Source organism: Ascaphus truei, chromosome 7 (genome assembly GCF_040206685.1).
Source record: "Ascaphus truei isolate aAscTru1 chromosome 7, aAscTru1.hap1, whole genome shotgun sequence".
Lineage (NCBI taxonomy): Eukaryota > Metazoa > Chordata > Amphibia > Anura > Ascaphidae > Ascaphus > Ascaphus truei.
The window spans coordinates 27,726,659-27,754,017 of record NC_134489.1 but is presented as its reverse complement, the minus strand read 5'-3'; the positions used below and the strand labels follow the sequence as shown (position 1 = coordinate 27,754,017).

General features: G+C 45.4%; 1 protein-coding gene across 2 annotated transcripts in view; it reads right to left on the bottom strand.

Annotated features, from left to right (window-relative positions):
* Window positions 1-314: 314 nt before the first annotated feature.
* Window positions 315-27,359, bottom strand: part of LOC142498882 (uncharacterized) — a 30,871-nt gene continuing 3,826 nt past the window's right edge. The window contains exons 2-5 of one of the 2 annotated variants that reach the window (XM_075607504.1): window positions 22,955-23,062; window positions 17,419-17,532; window positions 14,674-15,758; window positions 315-2,384 (exon numbers count right to left, since the gene is read on the bottom strand). In XM_075607504.1, the coding sequence (XP_075463619.1) occupies window positions 1,263-2,384; window positions 14,674-15,758; window positions 17,419-17,532; window positions 22,955-23,048 (2,415 nt within the window). In that variant the 5' untranslated portion in view covers window positions 23,049-23,062 and the 3' untranslated portion in view covers window positions 315-1,262. Of the gene's footprint in view, window positions 2,385-13,664; window positions 14,149-14,673; window positions 15,759-17,418; window positions 17,533-20,371; window positions 20,433-22,954; window positions 23,063-27,359 lie in introns of those variants that run through there. The other variant, XR_012802570.1, reaches the window with a different exon arrangement.

Below are 27,359 nucleotides of genomic sequence, written 5' to 3'. Positions count from 1 at the left end.
AATACAAGAAAATTGGTCTTTCAAAGTTGTTTTTTTAAAAACAGAAAATGCTAAAAGTATTTTTTTCTTACTACTGAACTGATTTATTAAAAAAACACACACATGTAGGATATTGACTGAACTGCAGCTTTAATCACCAGTTTGAAATGTATTAGATTAACTTTTTGCTGTCTTCATCAGAATAAAAAGAAAAGTGACGCCAAAATCTAGCAGCCACAGTGATATGTACCCCAAACCTTTTAATGAATATTCATGAAGAAGAAAAGATGGGAGGAGGACGAAAAATACCAGAATGAACACAGTGAAAGAGAACAAATATTTTTCATTTTATTAAAACTATATAAAGGTGTGTGTTGTTTTCAAATTATTGAACATTATGATGTTGCATTAACGTTTAACATGATATCCTAATTATTGTAACTTTAATCTTACCTCCTAACTTTCAGGCAAAGCACTGAAATAGCTGCTTCAAGGGATAGTTTTACAAAGGATGAAAATAAACTAAGGGAACTGGCATAGTATGTTTAATAGGTCAATTTTAACGTTTTTTTGTTTTACAAGTGTAAGTATTTTCACATACTTTTTAAAACTTTTAACATGTATTCAGTAAACAGCAGCTTTGGAAGATTGTTTAATAATCTTTTGAGACAAAAAGGTAAGTTCTCATTATGAAACAGAAATGCATTATACCTTTGTAATTAGGTATCCTAACATGCAGTCATCCTGCTCTCCACACCTCACACCTTAACTCTAATTCCTGACTTATCTACATGTCCCTTTTTTTTGTTTCTGCATTGCTGTGTTACACTAACAATCTGGCCAGACACCTCCCACCCTTGCTTTTTTTTAATCTTAAGCTGATACATTTGCTTCTACATACTTCCCATTTTAGTCTAAAATTTAGACACAAATTCAAAGTGTGTCTCGTGAATTTTAAAGCGAAATGAGATGATGCACTAACATTTTTATGTTTATATCTCAGACCATACATGTTTCCTTGCTTTTGCATTGATTTGCTGGTGTGCAGCCAGATGTTTATTCTGAATAAAGCTCTTCTCACTTTTTGACCTTGCATGAAAATCTTTACTTGAAATCTCTATTCATTCTCAAAGTTCAGTTCCATGTTCCCTCAAATGAAATCAGCAGCATAGCTTTGCTTGCAGGTTGTGATACAGTACTTCTCAATAGAGCAATATGAGTGTTTATGGGATATAGCTCTGTGCCACATTGAAGACCTCAAAAGCCTTCTTCATGTGTTTTCTTCATTCCGAGCACACATTTTTCTTGGCTCTTGTGTGAATTTTCTGGTGTGTAACAAGATGTTCCTTCCGAGTAAAGCTCTTCCCACACTCAGTGCATACATACGGTCTTTCTCCTGTGTGTGTTGTCTGATGTCTAACAAGATATGCGTTGTGAGCAAAGCTTTTCCCACATTCAGAACATGTGTACGGCCTCTCTCCTGTGTGTGTCCTCTGGTGGACCTTAAGATTTGAGCTGAATGTAAATCTTTTACCACACAAAGAGCATGCATACGGCCTCTCTCCTGTGTGAGCTGCCTGGTGCTTTATAAGAGTTGAACTATCAATAAAGCTTTTCCCACACTCGCTACATGCAAATGGTTTCTCTCCTGTGTGGGTTCTTTGGTGTATAAGAAGAGAGGAGCTACTAGTAAAGGTTTTCCCACACTCAATGCATGCATATGGCCTCTCTCCTGTGTGAGTTCTTTTGTGTATAGTAAGAGAAGCGCTGCTACTAAAACTTTTCTCACACTCCATACATGCAAAAGGTTTTTCTCCAGTGTGGGTCCTTTCATGTGTAACAAGAAAGGCTCTGCTAGTAAAGCCTTTCCCACAATCTGTGCATATGTGTAAGTTCTCTCCTGTATGGATTCTCTTGTGTACAGAGAGAGAATAGCTGCTAATAAAGTGTTTCCCACATTCAGCACAAACATATGATTTCCCTACACTATGGGTTCTCTGGTGTTTCAGGAGGTTTGAGTTTGTACTGAAACTCTTTCCACATTCAATACATACATGTGGCTTCGCTCCAGTATGGGTCCTCTGATGATTAAGAAGATTTGATCTAGTGGCAAAGCTTTTATCACATTCATTACATGCATATCTATATGTATACAGTCCCCCACCAGTGTGGGTGGACAGGTGTTTAACAAGTGCTAAACTGCTAGTAAAGCTTTTTCCACATTCGGAGCATGGAAATGGTGTCTCTCCTCTGTGTTTTCTCTGATGTATAACGAGATAGGTACTACGAGTAAAGCTTTTCCCGCATTCAGAACATGCATAAGGTCTCTCTCCTGTGTGCGTTCTCTGGTGTATAACAAGATATGATCTGTAACTAAAGCTTTTGCCACATGCTGTACATGTAAACTGTTTCTGTCCTTTGCAGGGTTTATGTTGACCTGTTGACTCTGATTCGTCCAAACAGCTTTTGCTAACTTCACTGGAATTATAGGCAATTTCCTGTATAGTTCTGTCATACTTCCTTTCATCATCCCTTATATGCTGGGTCATTTTACTGTTGGAATTACACATATTAGCGGCTATGAGGTTATGTCCTCCACATGGAGTGGATGCCTCGGGTGAATTTCCAGCAGAGTCTATCTCTTTCATCTTGACGTTTTCTTCTGTATGGCAATATTGAGGGATATTATCTTCTACTCCCCGTTCAGGTGATTTTTTAAGCTTATTTCCACTCGTAGAACACCAATCTACATAGAGAAATATATGGTGAGCAAATAAGGTAAAAGGGAAGGCTATGTTCTTTTCATAGGTTCGGTACATCCTGCTTTACTGCACAATAAGGTCCCTGTTTACAGCTCACTGCTTTATATTGTGTGCTTTATTGTCAGAAAATGGGACCAAAACCAAAATAAAAATTGCTTCTAAGTATCCCCCCTTCTGTTTATGACATCACTGGACTTTAACAAGACCTGTTAGAGAAGCTCAAGATAACAGTTTCTCTGATGAGGCTCTTTGAAGTCTGCATGTAAAACAGCTCAGCGCTGGCGAAGTGTACTATGGGACAATACACAACGTGTGTTGTCATGTGTACACTTTACTGCAGGCTTTGGGTCTGTTTGAAGAACAATTTAACAAAAATAAAAAACAGACAGGGAAAGATAAGGGTGTCTAATCTGCTTCATAGGGCATTGCAAGATCTATAAGATGGGTTATTATGGGAACGACACCTTTAAAACACAGAATTTAAATGTTAAAAAAATTGAAAACCTGAAACATACAATCTGAAATAAAATGATTTAGATATATGTATTTTTTTTCTACCGACAGCATCAGGATTCCACTTTTGCTTTGCTATATCACTGGAAAGTTGAAATGTATTGATATTCACTACTAACCCCTGTGTGCAAGTAACAGAGAGCAAAATACTGACCCGGTCCCTCTCCATCATCAGGTGTTTAACACTGCAATAGTAAGGGAAATACGGATGTATAATGTTCTAGAAAAAGCTGAATGACTGCGTGGTTAGCAATGCAGTTCAACAGTCTTTAATCAGAGATGGCGAAACCCCCATTCTGGGAATACAGTAAATATCTGAAACGTTTAATTGTAAATTTCATTGTGTACAGATCTTATAGTCTACATTGTGCATTTTGAATCTACAGTTCGGGATGTAACCTGTGACTGAAAATTATTTCATATTTTTGGTTAAACTGTTCAATAAGCCTGAACATTAAACAACTTAATACACATTAGTGATATAGAGGTCACTGTAACAGGGTAAACCAGAGGCTAGGCCTCGGGATCACATCAAACTAAAAGTGCTTCGCTTATTAGACAAAACAATACAGACTCCATACATCACAGTCTCAGATCCTTCACACCATATTTATGAAACAGTCTTCTGTCGTAAGACATCTTCTGGCGTTGAAGACAGCCCACTCAGGCCAACTGGCAGTAAGATGTCTTATCGCAAAAGACTGCTTGGTAAAGATAGGCCTTTATCCCGACTGTTTACTCCCTTTACTACATGACTTACAGCAAAGAAAGCAGTAGTACATTAGCCAAGTTCTTATATGCACAGCTGGCTAGAAGGCAGTGACTAATAACACTGCAATATTAAAACATTTCAATAATCGACAGCATGTATTTTAACCTGTGGATAAAATACAAATATCCATTCCTCTTCCAACATTCGCTATTCGTGAGGAAACAGTTAAGGGATAGAAAATCATTGAGGCCCTTAGGAAACACTGTATCCAATGTATACATCCAGTATGCCTCCCTTTGTAGTAATGTTATGTCTTTATCAGTCCCTGCAATTGTTTTTTGAACTTGTTCGATACCCATAAGCTTAAGGGATGCGACCGTATGTTTGAATTCCGTACAATGCATGATTAACGCAGTGTCCTCTGTTAATCTTACTTCTATGTTCAATAAATCTGGTTTTCAGCATACGATTGCTTTTGCCTACATAAACCAGCCCACAGGGACATTAAATTGTGTAAATTACATTAGTAGTTGTACATATTATTCTGCTTTTAATCTCATATCTCTGGTCACTTCTTGGATGACAGAATTCATTCCCGGTGTTCAGACCTTTGCAGACTAAACAGTTGAAGCATCTAAAGGATCCATGCTTTGGGGTACTTAGAAAATGTGATGCGGGGAAATGTTCTCTTTTGTCAGTGCGGAAAAGCAGATCCTTTAGATTCTCACCCCGGTGATAGACAAACCTTAGATGATTTTTACATATCGACCCTAATATCTCATCAGTCTATAGCAGTGTTTCCCAAAGTGTGCGCCGCGGCGCCCTGGTGCGCCGCCGCTTGGCTAGAGGGGTGCCGCGATCAGGGCCGCCTGCAGCGGGAAACAAGGGCTGCTAGTTAACTTTAGTAAAAATGATTCATTGTTAATGATAATTAATTATTATTATTAATTAACAATTATTAATAAATAATTATTAATATAGAATTATTATTATGACTTAATACATAATTATTAATACATAATTATTAATACATAATTATTACTTAATAAAGAATAATAAATAATAATAATGATATATTATTTATAAATTATACAATATAATTAAAATAATAATATACTATATCACACAGGAATTGAACCTCTTCATATGTTGGTTAGGAGTTCTACCTCTACACCACAGAAGCTGTGTGATGTCATAGACATCTAGAAGTAGACTTAAGATTTAACATTGACATGTACCCTGTGGCACTGTGTTGTAGAGGATAAATATATTTATAGGTTACCGGTATATCTTGTTACACTAATCCTAGGGTGTAGAGGTAAGAAGCAAGGCATTGGTATCAGAAGGTCCCGAGTTCAATCCCTGCATGTGTTTTGTACAAAATGCATTAATGTTTAATTGTGTGTCTATAGTCAATAAAGCATAGAATTGAATGTTTGAAAAAAAAAAAAAAACCATGGCACGCAACGGGCAGAGAGATGAGCAGAGCAAAGAGATATGAGCACGTGGACAGCAGGAAGAGGAGAGCACTGGTAAGGCGGCAAAATGGAGGAGAATGAAATCTGTAATGAGGAGGCTCGAGAGTTGATGCCGGTGAAATTTTAACGCGACCCCGGTTGTAACGCGGTCTTGGTGTTGTGACCCCGCGTTATAACGGGGTTTAGCTGCACACACACACCCACACCTTGACAAATCACCCAAAAATCTACTCGCCTAACCAAAAAATCTACTCCACATCTAGTCCCGCCCCAAACCCCGCGTTAAAATAAATATATAAATAAAATAAATTCCTAGTAAGAACATTCGTTTTTGACATAAATGTATTTATTGTATTACATTATACTACAATTAGTCCTTGTTACGTGTGTGTGTGTGTGTAAATGTCAGATCTAGAAATAAAAGCCAGATGTGAATGACTAGTTTCCTGAACCCCTTAACCAGTGTCTGAACGTTGCCGCTTCACAATATCTAAAGCAGCAATCCCACCTGGGATCTTACCTGATCCACAGTCCCTCAATGTCCAGGTACCCTCATTCCTGCAATGTTATACATTGGAGGGGAGGTGTTCCTTACCTGTCTTCTGGGTTAGGGGGGATTCCGATGTCTCCCGTGTGAAGCTTTAGTCAGATCTGGAAGAAAGCAGTATAGGTTATTTCGGTGTATTATAGGACAGTTAAGATATATAGGGTAAATAAGATATCCAGATCCAGAGTGTGAGACAGACTGACAGAGTGTGGGTGAGAGACACAGAGAGAGGGTGAGAGAGAGAGTCAAAGAGAGAGAGAGAGTCAGATAGAGAGAGAGTCAGATAGAGAGTCAGAGAGAGAGAGTCAGAGACGGTCAGAGAGAGAGAGGGTTAGAGACAGAGAGAGAGGGTGATTGGGTGATTGGGTGACGGGGTGATTGGGTTGGGTGACGGGGCGATTGGGTGGGGTGACGGGGTGGGGTGACGGGTGACTGACGGGGGTGTTGGGTGACTGGTGACTGACTGGGGTGTTGGGTGACTGACGAAATGACGTGATTGGGTGACACTTCTGGTATCCTACACCCACACACACACTCTTACATCACTTGCTTTCAGGAACCTTTTGACACCTCTAGCCATAAAACACATCCACACCGGGGGAAGGACCAGCACAGATAACATTCCAAGAGACACTGTTTTTAAGTATACCTTTTGCTTGCTTCATTCATTGTAACATCGCCGGAAGAAGAGATCAGTGTATCTCAAAAGCTCGCACAAATAAAAGCATTTCGTTAGCCACAGAACGGTATCATCTATTTATTTTTTGATTATTGAAGCTCGGCTAACACGGTACTGATACCTCTACACGTACGTACATATATATATATATATATATATATATATATATATATATATATATATACACACACACATATACATACATATATATATATATATATATATACACACACATACACACACACATACACATACACACAAAACGTTCAGGGCCCTCAAATGAGCAAAAATAGGACAAATCACGTATCTTTGTAATCAGGGTGCTTGCAGTGCAGCCAGGATCACCATCCAGCAACAGATAGAACAAAAATCCAAAGAATCCGCAGCACTCATTAGTTTAAATAGTAAAAAGGTTTAATTCATCTCACAAGCACCAGGGGTAAATACAAGAAAGAACGGAGCGACGTTTCGGACCTCCCTGTGCTTTATCTAGCTCCTCAGAAAAAATAATAATAATAATAATAATAATAATAATATATATATATATATATATATATAAAATCATAAACGAATAGACGATACCGTTCTGTGGCTAGCGAAATGCTTTTATTTGTTCCGCACACAATATATATATATATATATATAAAACGTGATATCTATACACACAGCACGTATGATCCCTTACCACCCCGATATACCCATCACCCAGATCACAAGCTGTAGGAAAGTTTCCTGCTCACATCTGTCTGATATAAACAAACACAGCTCGTACCTGCTTACTGAGTGCAGACATGTGAATGAAAACCGGAAGTACAACAGGGGAGGGCGGGTGCGTTCCAAGCCTCACTACATCTGCGCTCTGATTGGCTGCTGAACTTCTCATCACTCTCTGCTTCTCTGAGCATGCTGGGAGTTGTAGTTCTGCTGACGATTTGCATAGAAATAGACACAAAGATCTGCATTTTAGTAATTGCTCCTCTCCATGTATCTCTCTTTGCACAGCAATAATACACCAATCTCTCTCTCTCTCTGCACAGCATTTAAACCCTCACCCTCCCTTCACAGCATCCCTCATCTCTCTTTGCACAGCAATACTCCCCCAATCTCTCTCTCTCTCTCTGCACAGCATTTAAACCCTCACCCTCCCTTCACTGCACCCCTCATCGCTCTTTCTCCCTGCACATCATGGACAAATCTCTCTCCATCTGACCCTGCACAGCACCTATCACCCTCTCTCTTCTCATCTATCTCCCTCCCCTCTCTATCCTAATGCCTAATGTTGCTGTGCACATTGCGTGAATGCATACAGGGAAAAAAGGGGGGGGAGGGGTGCGGGAGGCCCTCAGCTGATATAATATTTATTTAGAACACATACTAGAAGGGGGGTTTCAGTGAAAGTGCACTGGTCATATACAAGGAAAGGAAAGAATCCCTCTAGAAAGCACCCAGCCCCTACATAGGTAAATAATAATACACAATTCCTTTTATTCTTACTGAGAAAACAAAAACATGTTTAAAACCTAATTGACGCTTAAGGAACTAGACATGGAGCCCTGTGTGGGATCAAACAAATTGGTATATAACAATGAAACAACTTGATGAATATCTAGCTAACACCTCCTCTATTGATCTCTCTGTGGGGGTACCCCAGGGCTGTGTCCTGGGACCTCTTCTCTTTTCTCTGTATACACTCTCTCTAGGTGACCTAATAACATCTCTTGGGTTTAATTATCACCTTTATGCTGATGACACACAAATTTACTTGTCAACCCCTGACCTTACACTTGCTGTACAAACCAAAGTTTCTGAATGTCTCTCTGCTATATCATCCTGGATGGCCCTCCGCCGCCTTAAACTAAACATGGCTAAAACAGAGCTCCTCATACTTCCTCCCAAACCCGGCCCTACTACCTCCTTCCACATTACTGTTGGAACTACGATCATTCACCCAGTAGCCCAAGCACGCTGCCTAGGGGTCACACTCGACTCCTCTCTCACATTCGCCCCTCACATTCAAAACATTTCTAAAACCTGTCGCTTTTTCCTCCGCAATATAACAAAGATACGCCCGTTCCTCTGTTGCTCGACTGCTAAAACTCTGACTCAGACCCTCATTCTCTCCCGTCTTGATTGCTGTAACCTCCTGCTGTCCGGCCTACCTGCCTCTCACCTGTCTCCCCTACAATCTATCCTAAACGCTGCTGCCAGAATCACTCTACTCTTTCCTAGATCTGTCTCGGCATCTCCCCTCATGAAATCCCTCTCCTGGCTTCCGATCAAATCCCGCATCTCACACTCAATTCTCCTCACTTTTAAAGCTTTACACTCTTCTGCCCCTCCTTACATCTCAGGCCTAATTTCTCGTTATGCACCATCCAGACTCTTGCGTTCTTCTCAAGTATGTCTTCTTTCTACCCCCTTTGTATCTAAAGCCCTCTCCCGCCTTAAACCTTTTTCTCTGACTGCCCCACACCTCTGGAATGCCCTTCCCCTCAGTACCCGACTATCACCCTCTCTATCCACCTTTAAGACCCACCTTAAGACACACTTGCTTAAAGAAGCATATGAATAGCACTGTGAATATTCTTAACACATGATACATAAAGCTTGGCCCCCTGCAGATGCACTTACCAGAACTCCCTCCTCCTGTCTCTGTAAGTTCTCCCTACCTACCAATTAGACTGTAAGCTCCTCGGAGCAGGGACTCCTCTTCCTTAATGTTACTTTTATGTCTGAAGCACTTATTCCCATGATCTGTTATTTATATTATCTGTTATTTATTTGATTACCACATGTATTACTACTGTGAAACGCTATGTACATTAATGGCGCTATATAAATAAAGACATACAATACAATATCAGCTAATATAAAAGTATCACTGAAAAGCTATTAAGTCTCACATGTATGTATATATATATATATATATATATATATATATATATATATATATATATATATATATATATATATATATATATATATATATATATATATATATATATATATATATACACGCACACACACACACACACACAGTGGTTGACAAATCACCAAAAAAATCTACTCGCCACCTAGTACCAAACGTGTGCTGCTTGGGCCAATATTTACTCGCCCGGGGGTTAAATCCACACGCCCGGGGCGAGCAAATGTATAGGTTTGTCGAACACTGTATATATATATATATATATATATATATATATATATATATATATATATATATATATATATATATATATATATATATATATATATACACCCTATGTAAGTAAATCAACAGAGCCTGTGTGTATTGTAGGCTTAAGATACTCAAAGTAGTGACCAAATCAAATGTGTAATCATTAAAGCTGCAGTTCAGTCAATATCCTGCATGTGTGTTTTTTTAATAAATCAGTTCTGTAGTAAGAAAAAATACTTTTAGCATTTTCTGTTTTAAAAAAAAACAACTTTGAAAGACCAATTTTCTTGTATTCTATTTTAACAGCCATTTGCTAGTGACAGCGACTCCACCTATACGGGGATCCTACTATGTTGGATAACCCTGTGACAGGACCCAGTACAATAATACACACACTGAATAAAATAACAGTTTACTGCATGCATAAGAATAACAATATACCATCCCTATCAACTAGGCCTCGCACGGCCGTAACCTCACAATGTCCTCCAACTCTATGTCCACACCTGATGGACTATCCCCTCAAAGTACTGAGGGGCCCTTGGGCACCCAACCACCCTGGTGTCCACAAGCAGCAACCCATCCAAATGTGTGAGACAGCACTGCCCACAACTACCGTGTGTAAACTTGGTGCACTTGATGATACCTGCCGGGTACTCCAGCACCCGGTAGCGTCACAACGGAAGGATAGGATCCACTGATGGTTGTTAATGACGACGTCCGCCTCCATGTGGGGTGAACTCCCGCGTGGATGGTATCACCATTGAAGTTAATCTCTGATCTGTAGAGTGATCTGGTCCTAGACCACCGGATCACCAGTTCGCCGCCACATCCTGGCTGTGTCCCTCACACTGGTGCTACACGGGCAGTGTCCCTAACTACTGGGCCTGTCCCTGCAGCGACCACAAGCTGAGGGGAGTGGAGGGCTAGCTGGGGCCCAAGGGGGTTTCTGGCCTAGCGCAGGGGTCACAGACACCCTGCACCTACACACCTTACCCTTTCCTCGTCCCAGCTCCGACTGGTGTGCTCCTAGCGCGTGCAATGTATCTATTTGTGGAAGCAGGGAATCCTGGCAGTCCCATTGGCTAAGCCTGCTCATGCGCTGCTGCCGCTCCTATTCATGATGGGGTTTGTAGTCCCCACGGAGACTTCTGTTGTAATGGCCGCCTCGCGAGCCTGACATTGCGCATGCGCAGCATCTCGTGCATGCACGATTGCAGCCAAGATGGCGGCGCGCTGCAAGGGAAGCCTCCGGCCACTGGGTCGCCTGCCGCAACTTCCCCACGCCCCCCCCCCTGCCTGTGCTGCAGGCAGAGGTAGGGGCAGACGGGGGACCAGGGGGGTGGGGGACCCAGGCTATAAGAAACTTTCAGCATCCCTATCCAACATTACATGCCAGCAGAACCCCCTGATCATTACTGGACACTATATCCAAATTTCGGCCATGGCAATGAGTCCAGCCGTAACAGGATCGTCCTGACTCAAGTGTCACAATAGCGGGGGAACAAAATCAAACAAGTAACTGCCTCGGTTTAAAATAAGAAACAATATTCTTAGGCTTTAAACTGAATTAAATAATATAGGAAATGACAGTAATCATTCTCCCAGAGTGTCAAAATATTACAAATCAAATCTAATGCATGAAAATCTAAAGGACTAATAATCTCAAGATATACTGTAGAAATATATTACAGCCATATTCCATACCGAAACAGTACGTATTAGCCTCCATATAACAGATTCAGAGGAAGTACCATACTGGGTTCATAGTTACATTTGGGGGGTGAGATAGGGAGAGAGGACGAGAGACTATTTGCTTACATACCACCGAACAAATGAACCTATACACCATGTGGTGAGACGGAAGATAATACAGTACCTGGGAAATATGCAAATACATTATTTTTCTCAGGTATTGTTTGTAACTGTAAAGTAGCTTATCTAGATTTCCTTAAGGCATTGCACACTGTCCCACATAAAAGACTGATAAAGTCACAATGCTTGGGATTGGATTTTACGGTATTTTATTGGATAAGACCCCATAACAGATGACTCTAGGATTCTATAACATACGGGTAAATATGGAGTTAACATCTAATCTGAAGATAGCTGAATCAGCGAAAATAGCACTCATTGAGAAAAGTGGAAGCTTTCAATAAAGAAATAAGAGATGATTCAGCCTCATTCTTTCAATAACATACCCTCCAACCGTACCTATATTGCAGGTATAGTACAGTTCATGTTTTTGGCCCCTGTAAGACCAGCTGTATGTATTATACAGAACGTTTTTGTGTGTGGTAAGATGCAGGTTATGGGACTTCCATAGGTATTGCTTGGAAGTACCTCCGCCAGCACGAGTAGAGGAACAACAGTGGTATGTATTCAATATCCCCAACATGTTGCAGGGTCTGTAATAAGGTATTGGTTGATATAGAGGAAAGAGACCTGGGAGTCATTATTTCAGCTGAGAGTAGGGCGTGCTAGTAAGATAAGATGTGTATAGTGAGATGTATTAGCAGTAGAAAGATTCTACTTCATAGATAGGGTGACTGGATTTCCAAAAGTAAAAAACAGGACACATGAAAAAATTATTTATAAAGCAAATTACATAACTTAAAAAATAAATATTATAATGGTATTTGTCGAACAGCGTCCCCAATTATGCTGCATTATTAATTTATTTCTCTCTTCCCCTTCTCCATCCCCTCCCTCTCCCCCCCTTTCTTCTCTTCCCGTCTTCTCCCTTCAGTATCTTCCTCCCCGATATACGTACACACCCACACACCTTAAAACCCACATATACACACACTCTTACCCAAATACCATTACACAATCTTACCCACATAAACCTACCCACATACACACACCACCCCTTAGGCCATGATTATACCAGAAATCGTGCAGCTACAAAACAATGCAATGAAAGCGCACATACCAATCGCGCCGATAGCGCCGCGACGTGCTGCAAAGCTTCGGTCATGAAGAGATTTGAGATTTTGTTTTTCACAGGCGACGGCCGCGTCACGTGATTTGCACGGCCAATCACAGTGCATCTTAAACAAACCACACACACGAGCCGGCAGGGGGGCGGGCACAGGGGCATAAGATTGTGCACCCCCTAGTGCAAGGTACCGGAGTTTTGGTTGTAGTTTGCAGCTAGATATCCACCCCTCCCAAATGTAGTCCTGTATAATGTTAAAATAGTACCTTTCAGACCCAAATTTAACATGTTTTAATTTTACCTTTTCTTTAACTTTTAGCGGCACATAAAAAAGGTAAATATCTAGACAACCTGGTAGTACCCAGGACCAAGAATAGAGCGATTCCAGCTCAGGGTCACCTCCTTGTTCCAGTTATGGGGAAACGATACCCAAAAATGGGGGATTGTTGTTTTATCTTGCCAACCACTGATTGCAAATGAACAAACCTCAGTGACATTTTGGCTGACATACGCTGATATAGCTGATCTTAAAGGTTACCCATTAACATTACTCTTTGTTTTCACCCTTACCTTGGCTCCGGCGTTCTGACGTCATGACAACGTGGCATCACGTGACCCCGCGGCGTCATTTGACGCGTCGCTAGAAGCCGTCTGAGCTAAGGTAAGTGAAGTTACAGAGGCCTTCGCTGCTCCCCCGGAATTTAATTTAAATGCCTTCGGGAAGCGCGCGGGACCTCAGTAACCACCGCATAGTAAATATGGACCCTTGTCGTCATCTTTATTCCAGGACAAACTTGAAAACACAAATTGATATATCAAACCACTCAAAAAAAAATATTAGGGCAAAGTGAAAAGTATCCACCAGAAATAGCACACATGGGTTATATCCCAAAATATTTTATTACGAAAATAAAATCGCAAAATACAACATAAGATATGAAGGTTTAAATCAAGAGCGTCAATGGCTAAATCATTCAACACATACATTGCATTTAAGTTTCCCCTTTATGCCTCAATTTTTTTGTAATCAAGTAAATAATTTGGCACACGTGTTAGTTTTACACTCGAGTCTTAGTGGCGATTGTTTGACACTGATGAAATGAATGATAGTCTCAATACAACATTTGATACTTCCCCTTGAAAGTCCTATAATACCTCCAGGACTTCACATCCCCCACTGCCCAAATTGCAAGCAAGTGCAATGTGGCAAAACACAATTCATGCGGTGACAGGCATGTAAAAATCTTGCTTCACAAATAATTAATTTATGCTTCAATCCAAAGTTGTAATAGGTTGAGAAATACCTGGAGCTTATTCCATTTATTTGATGTTCTGTAGAATTTATTATCCTTGCGATTACTGCAAGAAAAAAAAAAAAGAATGTATAAAGGTCAAATGTAAACTCCCCACAATTAGCAGAACTGTATACACAGTATCCTATTCAGTCTTGACTGAAATATTCGTTCAGGAATGGTTCTTCCAAATTCGTCTGCAGGTTGTGATACCTCTCAGTGGAGTTCTTCATAAATGAAGTTTTGTAGAATTTTCAAGACCTCACAAGATTCTTCAATGGGTCAACACGGCAGTTCTTCGTAGATATAGTTGTACAGAGCTTTTAAGACCTCACAAGTCTTCTTCAGGTTTGCCCATCATCCATACCATACATTTTTCCTGGTTCTTGTGTGCAACAAGATGTTTGCAAAGAGTAAAGCTTGAGAACACTGTACATATGACCTCTCATGGAAGCCTTTATTTGAGAATCTCTATTCATGTAGAAGTTCATGATCTCTCAATTGAGCAATAAGAGTTCTTCAGAGATGTAGAGCAGTTGTGTAGAGCGTTGAAGCACTCGTCTTCTTCAGGAGTTGTCTTCATTCAGAGCACAGTTTTTCTAGCTCTTGCATGAATTTTCTGATGTGCAACAAGATGTTCATTCCGCGTAAAACTCTTCCCACACTCAGCACATACATATGGCCTCTCTCCTGTGTGTATTGTCTGATGTCTAATCAGATATGCATTGTGAGTAAAGCTCTTCCCACATTCAGAACAGGTGTACGGCCTCTCTCCTGTGTGTCCCCTCTGGTGAACCTTAAGATTTGAGCTGCAAGTAAAGGTTTTCCTGCACACGGAGCATGCGTATGGCTTCTCTCCTGTATGAGCCGCCTGGTGTTTAATAAGACTGGAGCTATCAACAAAGCTCTTTCCACATTCAGCGCATGCATACGGCTTCTCTCCTGTGTGAGTTCTCTGATGTTTGACAAGAGCAGAGCTGCAAGAGAAGCTTTTCCAGCATTCATTACATGAATATGGCTTCTCTCCTGTGTGGGTTCGTTTGTGCATAAATAGAGAGGCGCTGCTCGTGAAGGTCTTCTCACATTCCCTGCATGCATACGGCTTTTCTCCCGTGTGGATTCTCTTATGAACAGAAAGGTAGGTACTGCTAGTAAAACTTTTCCCACAGTCATTACATATGTAAGGCCTCTCTCCTGTGTGGGTCCTGTGGTGTATAACAAGAGATGCACAGCTAGCAAAACTTTTCCCACATTCACTACATGCATATGGCTTCTCTCCTGTATGGGTCCTCTGGTGAATTATAAGATACGATCTATAGCTAAAGCTTTTCTCACAATCGGTGCATGCAAACTGCTTCTGTCCTCTGTGAGGTGTGTGTTGGATTATACAGTTTGGTTTGTCCCAAGACATTGTGCTATTTTCAGTGCACTTATAAGTGTATTCTTCTGTGGGGTTATCACAATTCGTACTATCATCCCATATACATTGAGCTCCTATACTATCCTTTGGATTAGCCGATGTGAGATTATTTTCTGCACACAAAGTGGATTCCTTGGGTGTGTTTCCAGCACAGTCTCTTAGTTTCCTACAGATGTCTTCTCCGTGACTATTATGGGGAATGCGATCTTCCATTCTCCAATGTAACAGTTCTTTTTCCTGACTCATAGAACCACAACCTGTTGAAGGAAGGTGTATGGTGAATACAAAGAATTAATGTCAAAAAATATTTTCTTGAGCTTTTTAACATATTTGATCACACAACTAGAGGGCAGTACCCAGTGATATTGCAGAATACGTATGGGGTTACCAAAACATGTATGCCTATTTTTACAAGCTCATTTTACATCCTCATAAGGGGGAGTGGGAATATGTAATCTATTAACCCTTAGGTTTCACTTATGTCAAGGGCTGATCTAAGGCTGGAGTGGATCCCAGTGGCAGGAACAGCAGGCAGAGCTCGTCGGGGTCACAAGCAAAGGTGGGCAACGAGGACTCGGGAGCAGGAGTGGGACTCGGGAGCAGGAGTGGGACTCGGGAGCAGGAGTGGGACTCGGGAGCAGGAGTGGGACTCGGGAGCAGGAGTGGGACTCGGGAGCAGGAGTGGGACTCGGGAGCAGGAGTGGGACTCGGGAGCAGGAGTGGGACTCGGGAGCAGGAGTGGGACTCGGGAGCAGGAGTGGGACTCGGGAGCAGGAGTGGGACTCGGGAGCAGGAGTGGGACTCGGGAGCAGGAGTGGGACTCGGGAGCAGGAGTGGGACTCGGGAGCAGGAGTGGGACTCGGGAGCAGGACTCGGGAGCAGGAGCGGGACTCGGGAGCAGGAGCGGGACTCGGGAGCAGGAGCGGGACTCGGGAGCAGGAGTGGGACTCGGGAGCAGGAGCGGGACTCGGGAGCAGGAGCGGGACTCGGGAGCAGGAGCGGGACTCGGGAGCAGGAGCGGGACTCGGGAGCAGGAGCGGGACTCGGGAGCAGGAGCGGGACTCGGGAGCAGGAGAATAAAGGAACCTAACAGGTGCTGGAGGAACCAGTATAAACAGGCAAGGAGGAACAGGAAGGGGAGGCTTATATAGGTCTGGCCAGAGGCAAGGGACAGGTGCAGAGGTGTCAGGTTTCAGAGTCTGGAAGTTTCTTTGAGAGAGCTAGCAAGAGCAGCAGCAGTCCCGGTGGATGTGCATGGGTACTACAGGCTAGAGTCTGACAACTTATGACTTACCCGGAATGTCACAAGGGCCGGCATGCCAGAGGCCTTTCTGACAATCGGAGAACATCCTGCTGTTAATGCTAGTTTTCTAGTAGGGCGCAAGATCCATCAACGTTCCTTCATGTCACTGGGCACCGGTCTTCCTGCACACTGAGTGTAAGTAAGCACCCATCTACATTCTGTTTTTGCAATAAGATATTTCAGTGTCTCGTAATTATTTTTGAGCGTTTATCTCAATGTTCTTACAGGGATTTGTAAAAGTCTTTCCAAAATGTCACTGGGGTTTGTTAATGTGCAATCAGTGGTTGGCAAAATAAAGCAACAATCTCCAATTTTTGGATTTTGTTTCCCTATAACTGGAACAGGGAGGTCCCCCTGAGCTGAAATCGCTCTATTCTTGGTCTTGGGGACTACCAGGTTGTCTAGATATTTACCTTTTCATGTGCCGCTAAAAGTTAACCTTGTGTTTTTTCGGGGACGCCCTAGAAGTGTAACTGCCTTATACAGAGATGTAATGAAAAGAATATAGTTCTGGCAATACATGTTGCACTAACCATGACATGTTGACTGCAAGGATAAATCAGAAGTATCCATGCAACTGCAGTATACAGTTTCCTGACCAGTCAACTACTCACCCATGCCATTACGTGCAGAAATTTCCCCCTCCTGTATATCCTTAGAATCCCTCACACACACCTCCTGCCCTCTTGGTATCTCTGCTACAACCGTCGGCTCCACCCGTACACAGTCTGATAATGCAAAAGGAGAATCATTTCAGTTTGTTGTTAACGCAGAATGCACTTCCTATTCTTCACAACATACCTTTGAGCACCTTTTGAAGATGTTATTCCATAAATTACTAACACAATAGATCTTTTTAATGACACTTGCCTCTGAGTCACAAACAACTGATAAACACTATTATAATTATTAATATGTATTTCTACATAGTGATACAGGTGGGTGCTCCATTGTGCATTACTGCAGGGGCGCGCAAACGCTTCCCCCTGCCTGCTCGCGCCCCCCTCCTGCCTGGTCTTCGGCGTTAAATGACACCACGGGGGTCACGTGACCCTGCGTTGCCGAAGACAAGGTAGGAGACATTGCAGAGGCCCCAAGCGATCCCCCGTCATTTAATTTAAATGCCGTGGGGAAGAGCGCGGGACCTCTGCAACCGCCGCGCCTCCCCCTGAAAAATGTTGCGCGCCCCTGCATTACTTTATTGCATTTTGACAACAGAAACGTAGAAAACGTACGGCAAATAAGAACTAATTTGGCCCACTTACTCTGCCCACTCTTTTATCTGCTGTTAAACCTCAGACCCTATTACATATGTTGGTTTCTTTCAAATGTAGGGTAGCCTTGTTATCGCGAGCAGTTTTGAATTCCTTTACGATATTAGGCTCTACCACCTCTGCTGGAAGGCTATTCCCCAAATCCACCACCCTTTCCATGAAGAACTTACTCCCATTTCCCCCCCGAGCCTCCCAGCCTCAGAACAGGGCCTCTTGTTCTAGCGCTTCTCTCTCTGAAATATGCTTCCGTCCTGCACGTGATATACACTTCAAAATAGATCATACCCCCACAAGCTCAGAACCCAAACCCACCACACCAGATATATTCGTGTCCGCGCGCATATAGCAGGAGACAAAAAGCCTGTATGAAAAATCATGCCGTTAAATACTTCTGTTTTTCTTTTCATAAGTGACGGTTATTTCGTTTAATTCTTATACCTTGGCGTGGTTTGCAAGCTTAAATTACTCTGGCCAAACAATTTAACTAAATGACCCTCACTTGTAAAAAGAAAAACATAAGTATTTAACAACATCATTTGTCATATTACATGTAGCACTAGGGATCTTTGTCTTGTTATATATATCATATCCCATTTCTGCCTTCTCTCCTCCAAGCTGTACATATAGGGCCCTTTAGTCTTTAATTCTTTTATGATGCAGACCAAGGGTGCTCAACTCCAGTCCTCATGATCCCCCACCCCCCCAACAGATCAGGTTTTAACAATATCTCAACACAGGTGGTGCAGTCAAAGACCGAGCTACTGATTGAGTCACCTGTGCTGAGATATTATTAAAACCTGACCTGAGGCGGCGTCTTGAGGACTAGACTTGAGCACCACTTATGTAGACTAGTTTTGGAGCCCTCCTTTGAACAACCTCTAACTTATTGACGTCTTTCTGGAGATATGGTCCCGAGAACTGTACACAGGTGATGTCTTGCCAATTATCTATAAAGTGGCATTAAAAAACTCTCTTTCTGCTGCTCATACCCCTCCCTATATAGCCAGCAGGCTTTCCCCATTACCATGTTAGGCTAGGTCCCCGGTGCCTGCTGCAGCACGAGCTATGGCGTGCGCTGTAGGGACAAGAACCGCCCCTCAATGGGGCCGTCCCCACTAGCTACCCTGGCGCGCAATTTGCCGCCGCGATGCACAACCAGATTTTCGGAATACTAGGAAATTGCAGAAGTGGCGACTGAGTGCTGGCCACGCCTCCCCCGGCGGTTCAGCCAATGAGGGCGAAGGGCGAACCAGCCAGGTGACATGGCCACGCCCCTGTCATGCCCCCGTCTTTCTCCCTGCAGCTCCAGCACAGACTGCGGTTTTAAGCCGTACACGCGCCGCAAGGACGCCAGGCGTGCGTGCAGCAGCCACCACCGGGAACTTAGCCGTACATTGCTTTTAAGTCAGCTGAAATTACTCTCAGTTTCCTTCCCTCCGAGTGAAATTATAGTGCCATTAACCTTTATTCTGCCTCTAGGATCTTGTATTTTTTTTTTGTCCTTAATGCATGATTTTGCATCTCTTGGCTTTAAATAAACATTGCTTAAAATGACCCAACTTGAATACAGGCATACCCCGGTTTAAGGACACTCACTTTAAGTACACTCGCGAGTAAGGACATATCGCCCCATAGGCAAACGGCAGTTCACGCATGCGCCTGTCAGCACGTCCTGAACAGCAATACCGGCTCCCTACCTGTACCGAAGCTGTGCGCAAGCGGGAGACTATAGAGCCTGTTACTAATGCGTTATTTACATCAGTTATGCACGTATATGACGATTGCAGTACAGTACATGCATTGATAAGTGGGAAAAAGGTAGTGCTTCACTTTAAGTACATTTTCGCTTTACATACATGCTCCGGTCCCATTGCGTACGTTAATGCGGGGTATGCCTGTACAGAGCAAGCAGTGAATTTTGAAATATCTTACACTTCACAGACTTGTGCCTTAACAACAAAGTTGCTCCTTATTTTAAAAAGTATTTAGTAATCGTTAAGTGGTGCAAGAGTGACACCAGGATTTTATTTCTGCTGGTTTATTTATTTTATTTTGCGACACCTTTAAGGGAACAATAAGGGTTCTTCACCGCCCCCCCCAAAAAAATATTGGGTGTTCTCTTCAAGTGTAGGGTCAGTACAGATAATAGAAATTTTTAAATATCTTTGCTTGTCTGAGCATTGATTGATGATCAGAACATTCAGCCAATATGTGTGACACCTCTAATATCCAAGCAATACGCCCACACAATGAAGAAATTCAATTATTCAAAAACATAAGATTTTTTGCTTACAATTCAGCAGCTGGGATTATATGGATATTATACTGTCTGCATTTTCTGCACCAAACGTGTTCTAGAGGGAGAGAGAAAGGAAAACGTGGAAGTGACCATTTTAATCTTCCTTTCTCCTTAAATACCACAAAATTATTTAACATAAACCTATTATACATGCAAAAATATAGATAATATTTTTTTCGAATACAACAATAAGTGTACAAATACAAACGCACACGCACAACACAAAGCGTTCTGAGAAATATATCAAATTTTGAGTGCATCATTTGTAATATATACTGTACACACAGTGAAATTCAAAACATGAAGAAATATAAAGCATTGATACACATGTATGAGTTCCATGGTGCTGGTTTTTCATTTCTGCTATTTAGTTTATTTTCTATTGTCTATGGATATTATCAATGCTTTATATTTTTTCCTATTTTGTATTTCACAATAAATATATATATTGTTTTTCATATTTAGGATTTTGGGTGCATCATTTTTCTGAGAACGCTTTGCGTCCCACATTCTTAGTGGTGCGTGTATTTAAATGTTTGTTCTGTTGATACACCTCAGACTAATATTTTTAGTTCGATTTTTTTTGCCTCCAGTAGCAGTTCGTATAGGTTTTTTTATATTCAAATAAGTCCATAAAGGATGGTAGATTTCCTCACATTTCCCCTAACTCGTCAATCCCCCAAACTGTACATGTTAAGGTCCTGTAGTCTTTCCTGATGAGTCTTATGCTGTAGGTCAGCGGTGCGCAAACTGGGTTATTTAGGGGGGAGCAGGATGCGTGCGGGGAAACCTGGGGGCAGGCATAGCTGTTCACGGGAGGCAAGGAAGCAGCTCCGTGCTGCTGCTTCTCTGTGCTGTCTGCCTGCTGCAGGGGCGGGGCTTTCCTTCCCTGCACACAGACAAGCCCTCCTTCTCCTGTGTTACCCACTTTTCAGCGGCATGGGGGACAGGAGCATGCTTACAGTAGTACTTCCTCCCCCAGATGATAGTGTGTGACTTATGATTGTGTGTTGTGTCTGTGTTGTGATTGAGTGTGTGTTGGTTGTGATTGTGTTGTGTCTGTGTTGGTTGTGATTGTGTGTTGTGATTGAGTATGTGTGCTGTGTCTGTGTTGTGATTGGGTGCATGTGTGGTCATTAAATGCAGCGGTGCGCAAACTGGGGGGTGTACGCTCTCCAAAGCTTGGAGAGACAAACAAATTTGACTTTGAAGCACGCTCAGCAGCAGTCAATGCACACACACAAACACAGAAATAGCCCCAATCCACGTCCCCCCCCCCCCCTTACTCGTGCTTGCAAAATTATGCAGGACACCCTGTGCTCATGCTTGGAGAGTTGGTGATGTCAATTTATTTATTTAGACATTTGTAATTATATTGTATACCGTTTAATAAAGTTTTTTTTTTCATGTGCTTTTGATTACATCAGGCAGGGGGGCTCGAGAAATTTCATGGAGGAAAAGGGGGGCTCGGCATAAAAAGTTTGCTCACCCCTGCGTGTAGGTCATGCACCATCTTAGTGTCCCTTTTTGGCACAATCTCCAATGTATTTATGTCCTTTCAAGGAGATCTGGTCTCCAGAATATTGTGTCTACTTTTTCCCTCATCCTAACGCCACACAGAATTGCATAGAATGCAAGTGACTCGGCAGGAACTGAACCCTCACACTTGTGCATTGAAGACAAGTCTCTACCTTATCAAGTGCCATCTGTATCAACATGCATAGACGACCATATGCGAGATTTGAAATGGGACACAGCAGTAGAGTGAAGTGAGACAGAGCAGGCAGCCTTTAGAACAAGGTAAGCCGACTCCAGTCCTCAAGGGCCACGTTCTCAGGATATCCCTGCAGCAGCACAGGTGGCTCAGTCAAGCCACTAGTCACCAGACTGAGCCACTAGCAGGTAAGACTATTAGTGTAATCTCCAATTGTGTCTAGTATCCCGACACCTATTCGAAGCCATTTAGAGGACTATTCACCTGAGATAATGCACTATGTTTGCACTTTATTTTTGCTTAGATGTGTGATGTGATATCATGAACTCCTAAAGAAATCCCCACAGCTGAGCAAAATTCCCAGGAACTATCTACACTTGGTTTGAACTCACAAATTATTTAATTTGATTGGGATATATACAATTAGATAGTTTTTGTATTTGTCCAGCGCCATAAAGTAATTCCTGCTAGTATACTAAACTCCTTTTTCCCTAAAAAATCAGCGGCCTTTTTAGGCAGCTTACGGACTTACAATTTTCAGTATTGGAGATATATATATATATATATATATATATATATATATATATATATATATATCACACACAATTTTTGTAGTCATCACTTTCTGCACGTGATATAACTAGCGCTTTTTCACTAATCATCACTCCAATGATTGAGCCACCTGTGCTGATGCATGGATATCCTGAAAACCTGACCTGTTGGTGGCCCCTCAGGACTGGAGTTGGCCACCTATTGCTTTAGAAGAACGAAGGTGGGAAGAAGGTCCACAGCGATACATAAAACAGGAGGGAAGGATGAAGAGAATATTGTACCGATATTAATTAGAAGCAATTTCCACTCACCCTCGGAGCACAAATCCTGGTAATTCTCCATCATAACATCCTTCCAAGGTTTGTTCTGTCCTCCTAAACATTGCCACGCCTCCTTGGACTTCATTTGCCTCCTTGACGCTGATAAGTAGAAAAAAAACATATGGAACAACTGAAGAGGAACTTTCCGAGTAAAACGAATCTGGTTAATGCTTATCTGCGGTGTGTGCACAGTCTGACGTCTGAAATTGTGTGAAACACTAAGGGGTGGGAGGTTGCAGATGAGAAGACGTGAATAAAGATGACCTGATGGGTCTTTGGTCATCTTTATTAGGGTCACTGTGATTACTAGGCTTGAGAGACATAGATTCCCCTTCATTAAAGTGAGAGTTTTGCTTTTCAATAAAGAGTTTTTGTGGCAATTACCTGTGCAGAAAACAGGTGTAGAGGGAATAAGAAGGAAGGGGAGACACATGAAGAAAGGAATTAGGGGGGAAACGAAGAGGAAGGGACAAGAGAGGGATATCAGGATGGGGGAGTGGGATGATGGGGGGGAGGAGAGAGAGGGATGATGGGGGGGGAGAGAGAGAGAGGGATGATGGGGGGGAGAGAGAGGGATGATGGGGGGGGGAGAGAGAGAGAGAGGGATGATGGGGGGGGAGAGAGAGAGAGAGGGATGATGGGGGGGGGGGGGAGAGAGAGAGAGAGGGATGATGGGGGGGGGAGAGAGAGAGAGGGATGATGGGGGGGGAGAGAGAGAGAGGATGATGGGGGGGAGAGAGAGAGAGGGATGATGGGGGGGAGAGAGAGAGAGAGGGATGATGGGGGGGGAGAGAGAGAGAGAGGGATGATGGGGGGGAGAGAGAGAGAGAGGGATGATGGGGGGGAGAGAGAGGGATGATGGGGGGGGGAGAGAGAGAGGGATGATGGGGGGGAGAGAGAGAGAGGGATGATGGGGGGGAGAGAGAGAGAGAGGGATGATGGGGGGGAGAGAGAGAGAGAGGGATGATGGGGGGAGAGAGAGAGAGAGGGATGATGGGGGAGAGAGAGAGAGAGGGATGATGGGGGGGAGAGAGAGAGAGGGATGATGGGGGGGAGAGAGAGAGAGGGATGATGGGGGGGAGAGAGAGAGAGAGAGAGAGAGGGATGATGGGGAGGAGAGAGAGGGGGATGATGGGGGGGGGGAGAGAGAGAGGGATGATGGGGGGGGAGAGAGAGGGATGATGGGGGGGGAGAGAGAAGGGGGGGAAGAGAGAGAGGGATGATGGGGGGGAGAGAGAGAGAGGGATGATGGGGGGAAGAGAGAGAGGGATGATGGGGGGGAGAGAGAGAGAGGGATGATGGGGGGGAGAGAGAGAGAGGGATGATGGGGGGGGAGAGAGAGAGAGGGATGATGGGGGGGAGGAGAGAGAGAGGGATGATGGGGGGAGGAGAGAGAGAGAGGGATGATGGGGGGAGGAGAGAGAGAGTGATGATGGGGGGGGGAGAGAGAGGGGGGGATGATGGGGGGAGAGAGAGAGAGGGATGATGGGGGGGAGAGAGAGGGATGATGGGGGGAGAGAGAGAGAGGGATGATGGGGGGGGAGAGAGGGATGATGGGGGGGAGAGAGGGATGATGGGGGGGGAGAGAGGGATGATGGGGGGGAGAGAGGGATGATGGGGGGGAGAGAGGGATGATGGGGGGGAGAGAGAGGGATGATGGGGGGGAGAGAGGGATTATGGGGGGGGGAGAGAGGGGATGATGGGGGGGGGGAGAGAGAGGGATGATGGGGGGAGAGAGAGAGGGATGATGGGGGAGAGAGAGAGAGGGATGATGGGGGGGGGGGAGAGAGAGAGGGATGATGGGGGGGGGAGAGGGATGATGGGGGGGAGAGGGGATAATGGGGGGGAGGAGAGAGAGAGGGATGATGGGGGGGAGAGGGATAATGGGGGGAGGAGAGAGAGGGATGATGGGGGGAGAGGGATGATGGGGGGGAGGAGAGAGAGAGGGATGATGGGGGGGAGAGAGAGGGATGATGGGGGGGAGGAGAGAGGGATGATGGGGGGGTGAGAGAGGGATGATGGGGGGAGAGAGAGGGATGATGGGGGGAGAGAGAGGGACGCTGGGGGGGACGGAAGAAGAGAGAGGGGGAGGAGAGAGAGAGGGATGATGGGGGGGAGGAGAGAGAGAGGGATGATGGGGGGGAGGAGAGAGAGAGGGATGATGGGGGGGAGAGAGAGGGACGATGGGGGGGAGAGAGAGGGACGATGGGGGGGAGAGAGAGGGACGATGGGGGGGAGAGAGAGGGACGATGGGGGGGAGAGAGAGGGACGATGGGGGGGGGAGAGAGAGGGACGATGGGGGGGAGAGAGAGAGGACGATGGGGGGGAGAGAGAGGGACGATGGGGGGGAGGGAGAGGGACGCTGGGGGGGAGGGGAGAGGGACGCTGGGGGGGAGGGAGAGGGACGCTGGGGGGGAGGAGAGAGGGACGCTGGGGGGAGGAGAGAGGGACGCTGGGGGGGAGGAGAGAGGGACGCTGGGGGGAGGGAGAGAGGGACGGTGGGGGGGAGAGAGAGGGACGGTGGGGGGAGAGGGATGATGGGGGGAGAGAGGGATGATGGGGGGAGAGAGGGATGATGGGGGGAGAGAGGGATGATGGGGGGAGAGAGGGATGATGGGGGAGAGAGGGATGATGGGGGGAGAGAGGGATGATGGGGGGAGAGAGGGATGATGGGTGGAGAGAGGGGATGATGGGGGGAGAGAGGAATGATGGGGGGGGGAGAGAGGGATGATGGGGGAGGGAGAGAGGGATGATGGGGGAGGGAGAGGGGGATGATGAGGGAGAGGGATGATGGGGGGAGGGAGAGAGGGACGCCGGGGGGGAGGAGAGAGGGACGCCGGCGGGGAGGAGAGAGGGACGGTGGGGGGGGAGAGGGAGGGACGGTGGGGGGGGAGAGGGATGATGGGGGGAGAGGGATGATGGGGGGGGAGAGGGATGATGGGGGGGAGAGGGATGATGGGGGGGGAGAGGGATGATGGGGGGGAGAGAGAGGGATGATGGGGGGAGAGAGAGGGATGATGGGGGGAGAGAGAGGGATGATGGGGGGAGAGAGAGGGGATGATGGGGGAGAAAGAAGGATGATGGGGGGGAGAGAGAGGGATGATGGGGGGGAGAGAGAGGGATGATGGGGGGGAGAGGGGGATGATGGGCGGGGAGAGAGAGGATGATGGGCGGGGAGAGAGAGGGATGATGGGCGGGGAGAGAGAGGGATGATGGGCGGGGAGAGAGAGGGATGATGGGGGGGGAGAGAGAGGGATGATGGGCGGGGAGAGAGAGGGATGATGGGGGGAGAGAGGGATGATGGGGGGAGAGAGGGATGATGGGGGGAGAGAGGGATGATGGGGGGAGAGAGGGATGATGGGGGGAGAGAGGGATGATGGGGGGAGAGAGGGATGATGGGGGGAGAGAGGGATGATGGGGGGAGAGAGGGATGATGGGGGGAGAGAGGGATGATGGGGGGAGAGAGGGATGATGGGGGGAGAGAGGGATGATGGGGGAGAGAGGGATGATGGGGGGAGAGAGGGATGATGGGGGAGAGAGGGATGATGGGGGAGAGAGGGATGATGGGGGAGAGAGGGATGATGGGGGGAGAGAGGAATGATGGGGGGGAGAGAGGGATGATGGGGGAGGGAGAGAGGGATGATGGGGGAGGGAGAGAGGGATGATGGGGGAGGGAGAGGGGGATGATGAGGGAGAGGGATGATGGGGGGAGGGAGAGAGGGATGATGGGGGGAGGGAGAGAGGGATGATGGGGGGAGGAGAGAGGGACGCCGGGGGGGAGGAGAGAGGGACGCCGGCGGGGAGGAGAGAGGGACGGTGGGGGGGAGAGGGAGGGACGGTGGGGGGGAGAGGGATGATGGGGGGGAGAGGGATGATGGGGGGGGAGAGGGATGATGGGGGGGGAGAGGGATGATGGGGGGGAGAGGGATGATGGGGGGGAGAGGGATGATGGGGGGGGAGAGGGATGATGGGGGGAGAGAGAGGGATGATGGGGGGAGAGAGAGGGATGATGGGGGGAGAGAGAGGGATGATGGGGGGAGAAAGAAGGATGATGGGGGGGAGAGAGAGGGATGATGGGGGGGAAGAGGGATGATGGGCGGGGAGAGGGGGATGATGGGGGGGAGAGAGAGGGACGGTGGGGGGAGAGGGACGGTGGGGGGAGAGGGACGATGGGGGGGAGAGAGGGATGATGGGGGGGAAGAGGGATGATGGGCGGGGAGAGAGGGACGGTGGGGGGGAGAGAGAGGGACGGTGGGGGGAGAGGGATGATGGGGGGAGAGAGGGATGATGGGGGGAGAGAGGGATGATGGGGGGAGAGAGGGATGATGGGGGGAGAGAGGGATGATGGGGGGAGAGAGGGATGATGGGGGGAGAGGAGGGATGATGGGGGGAGAGA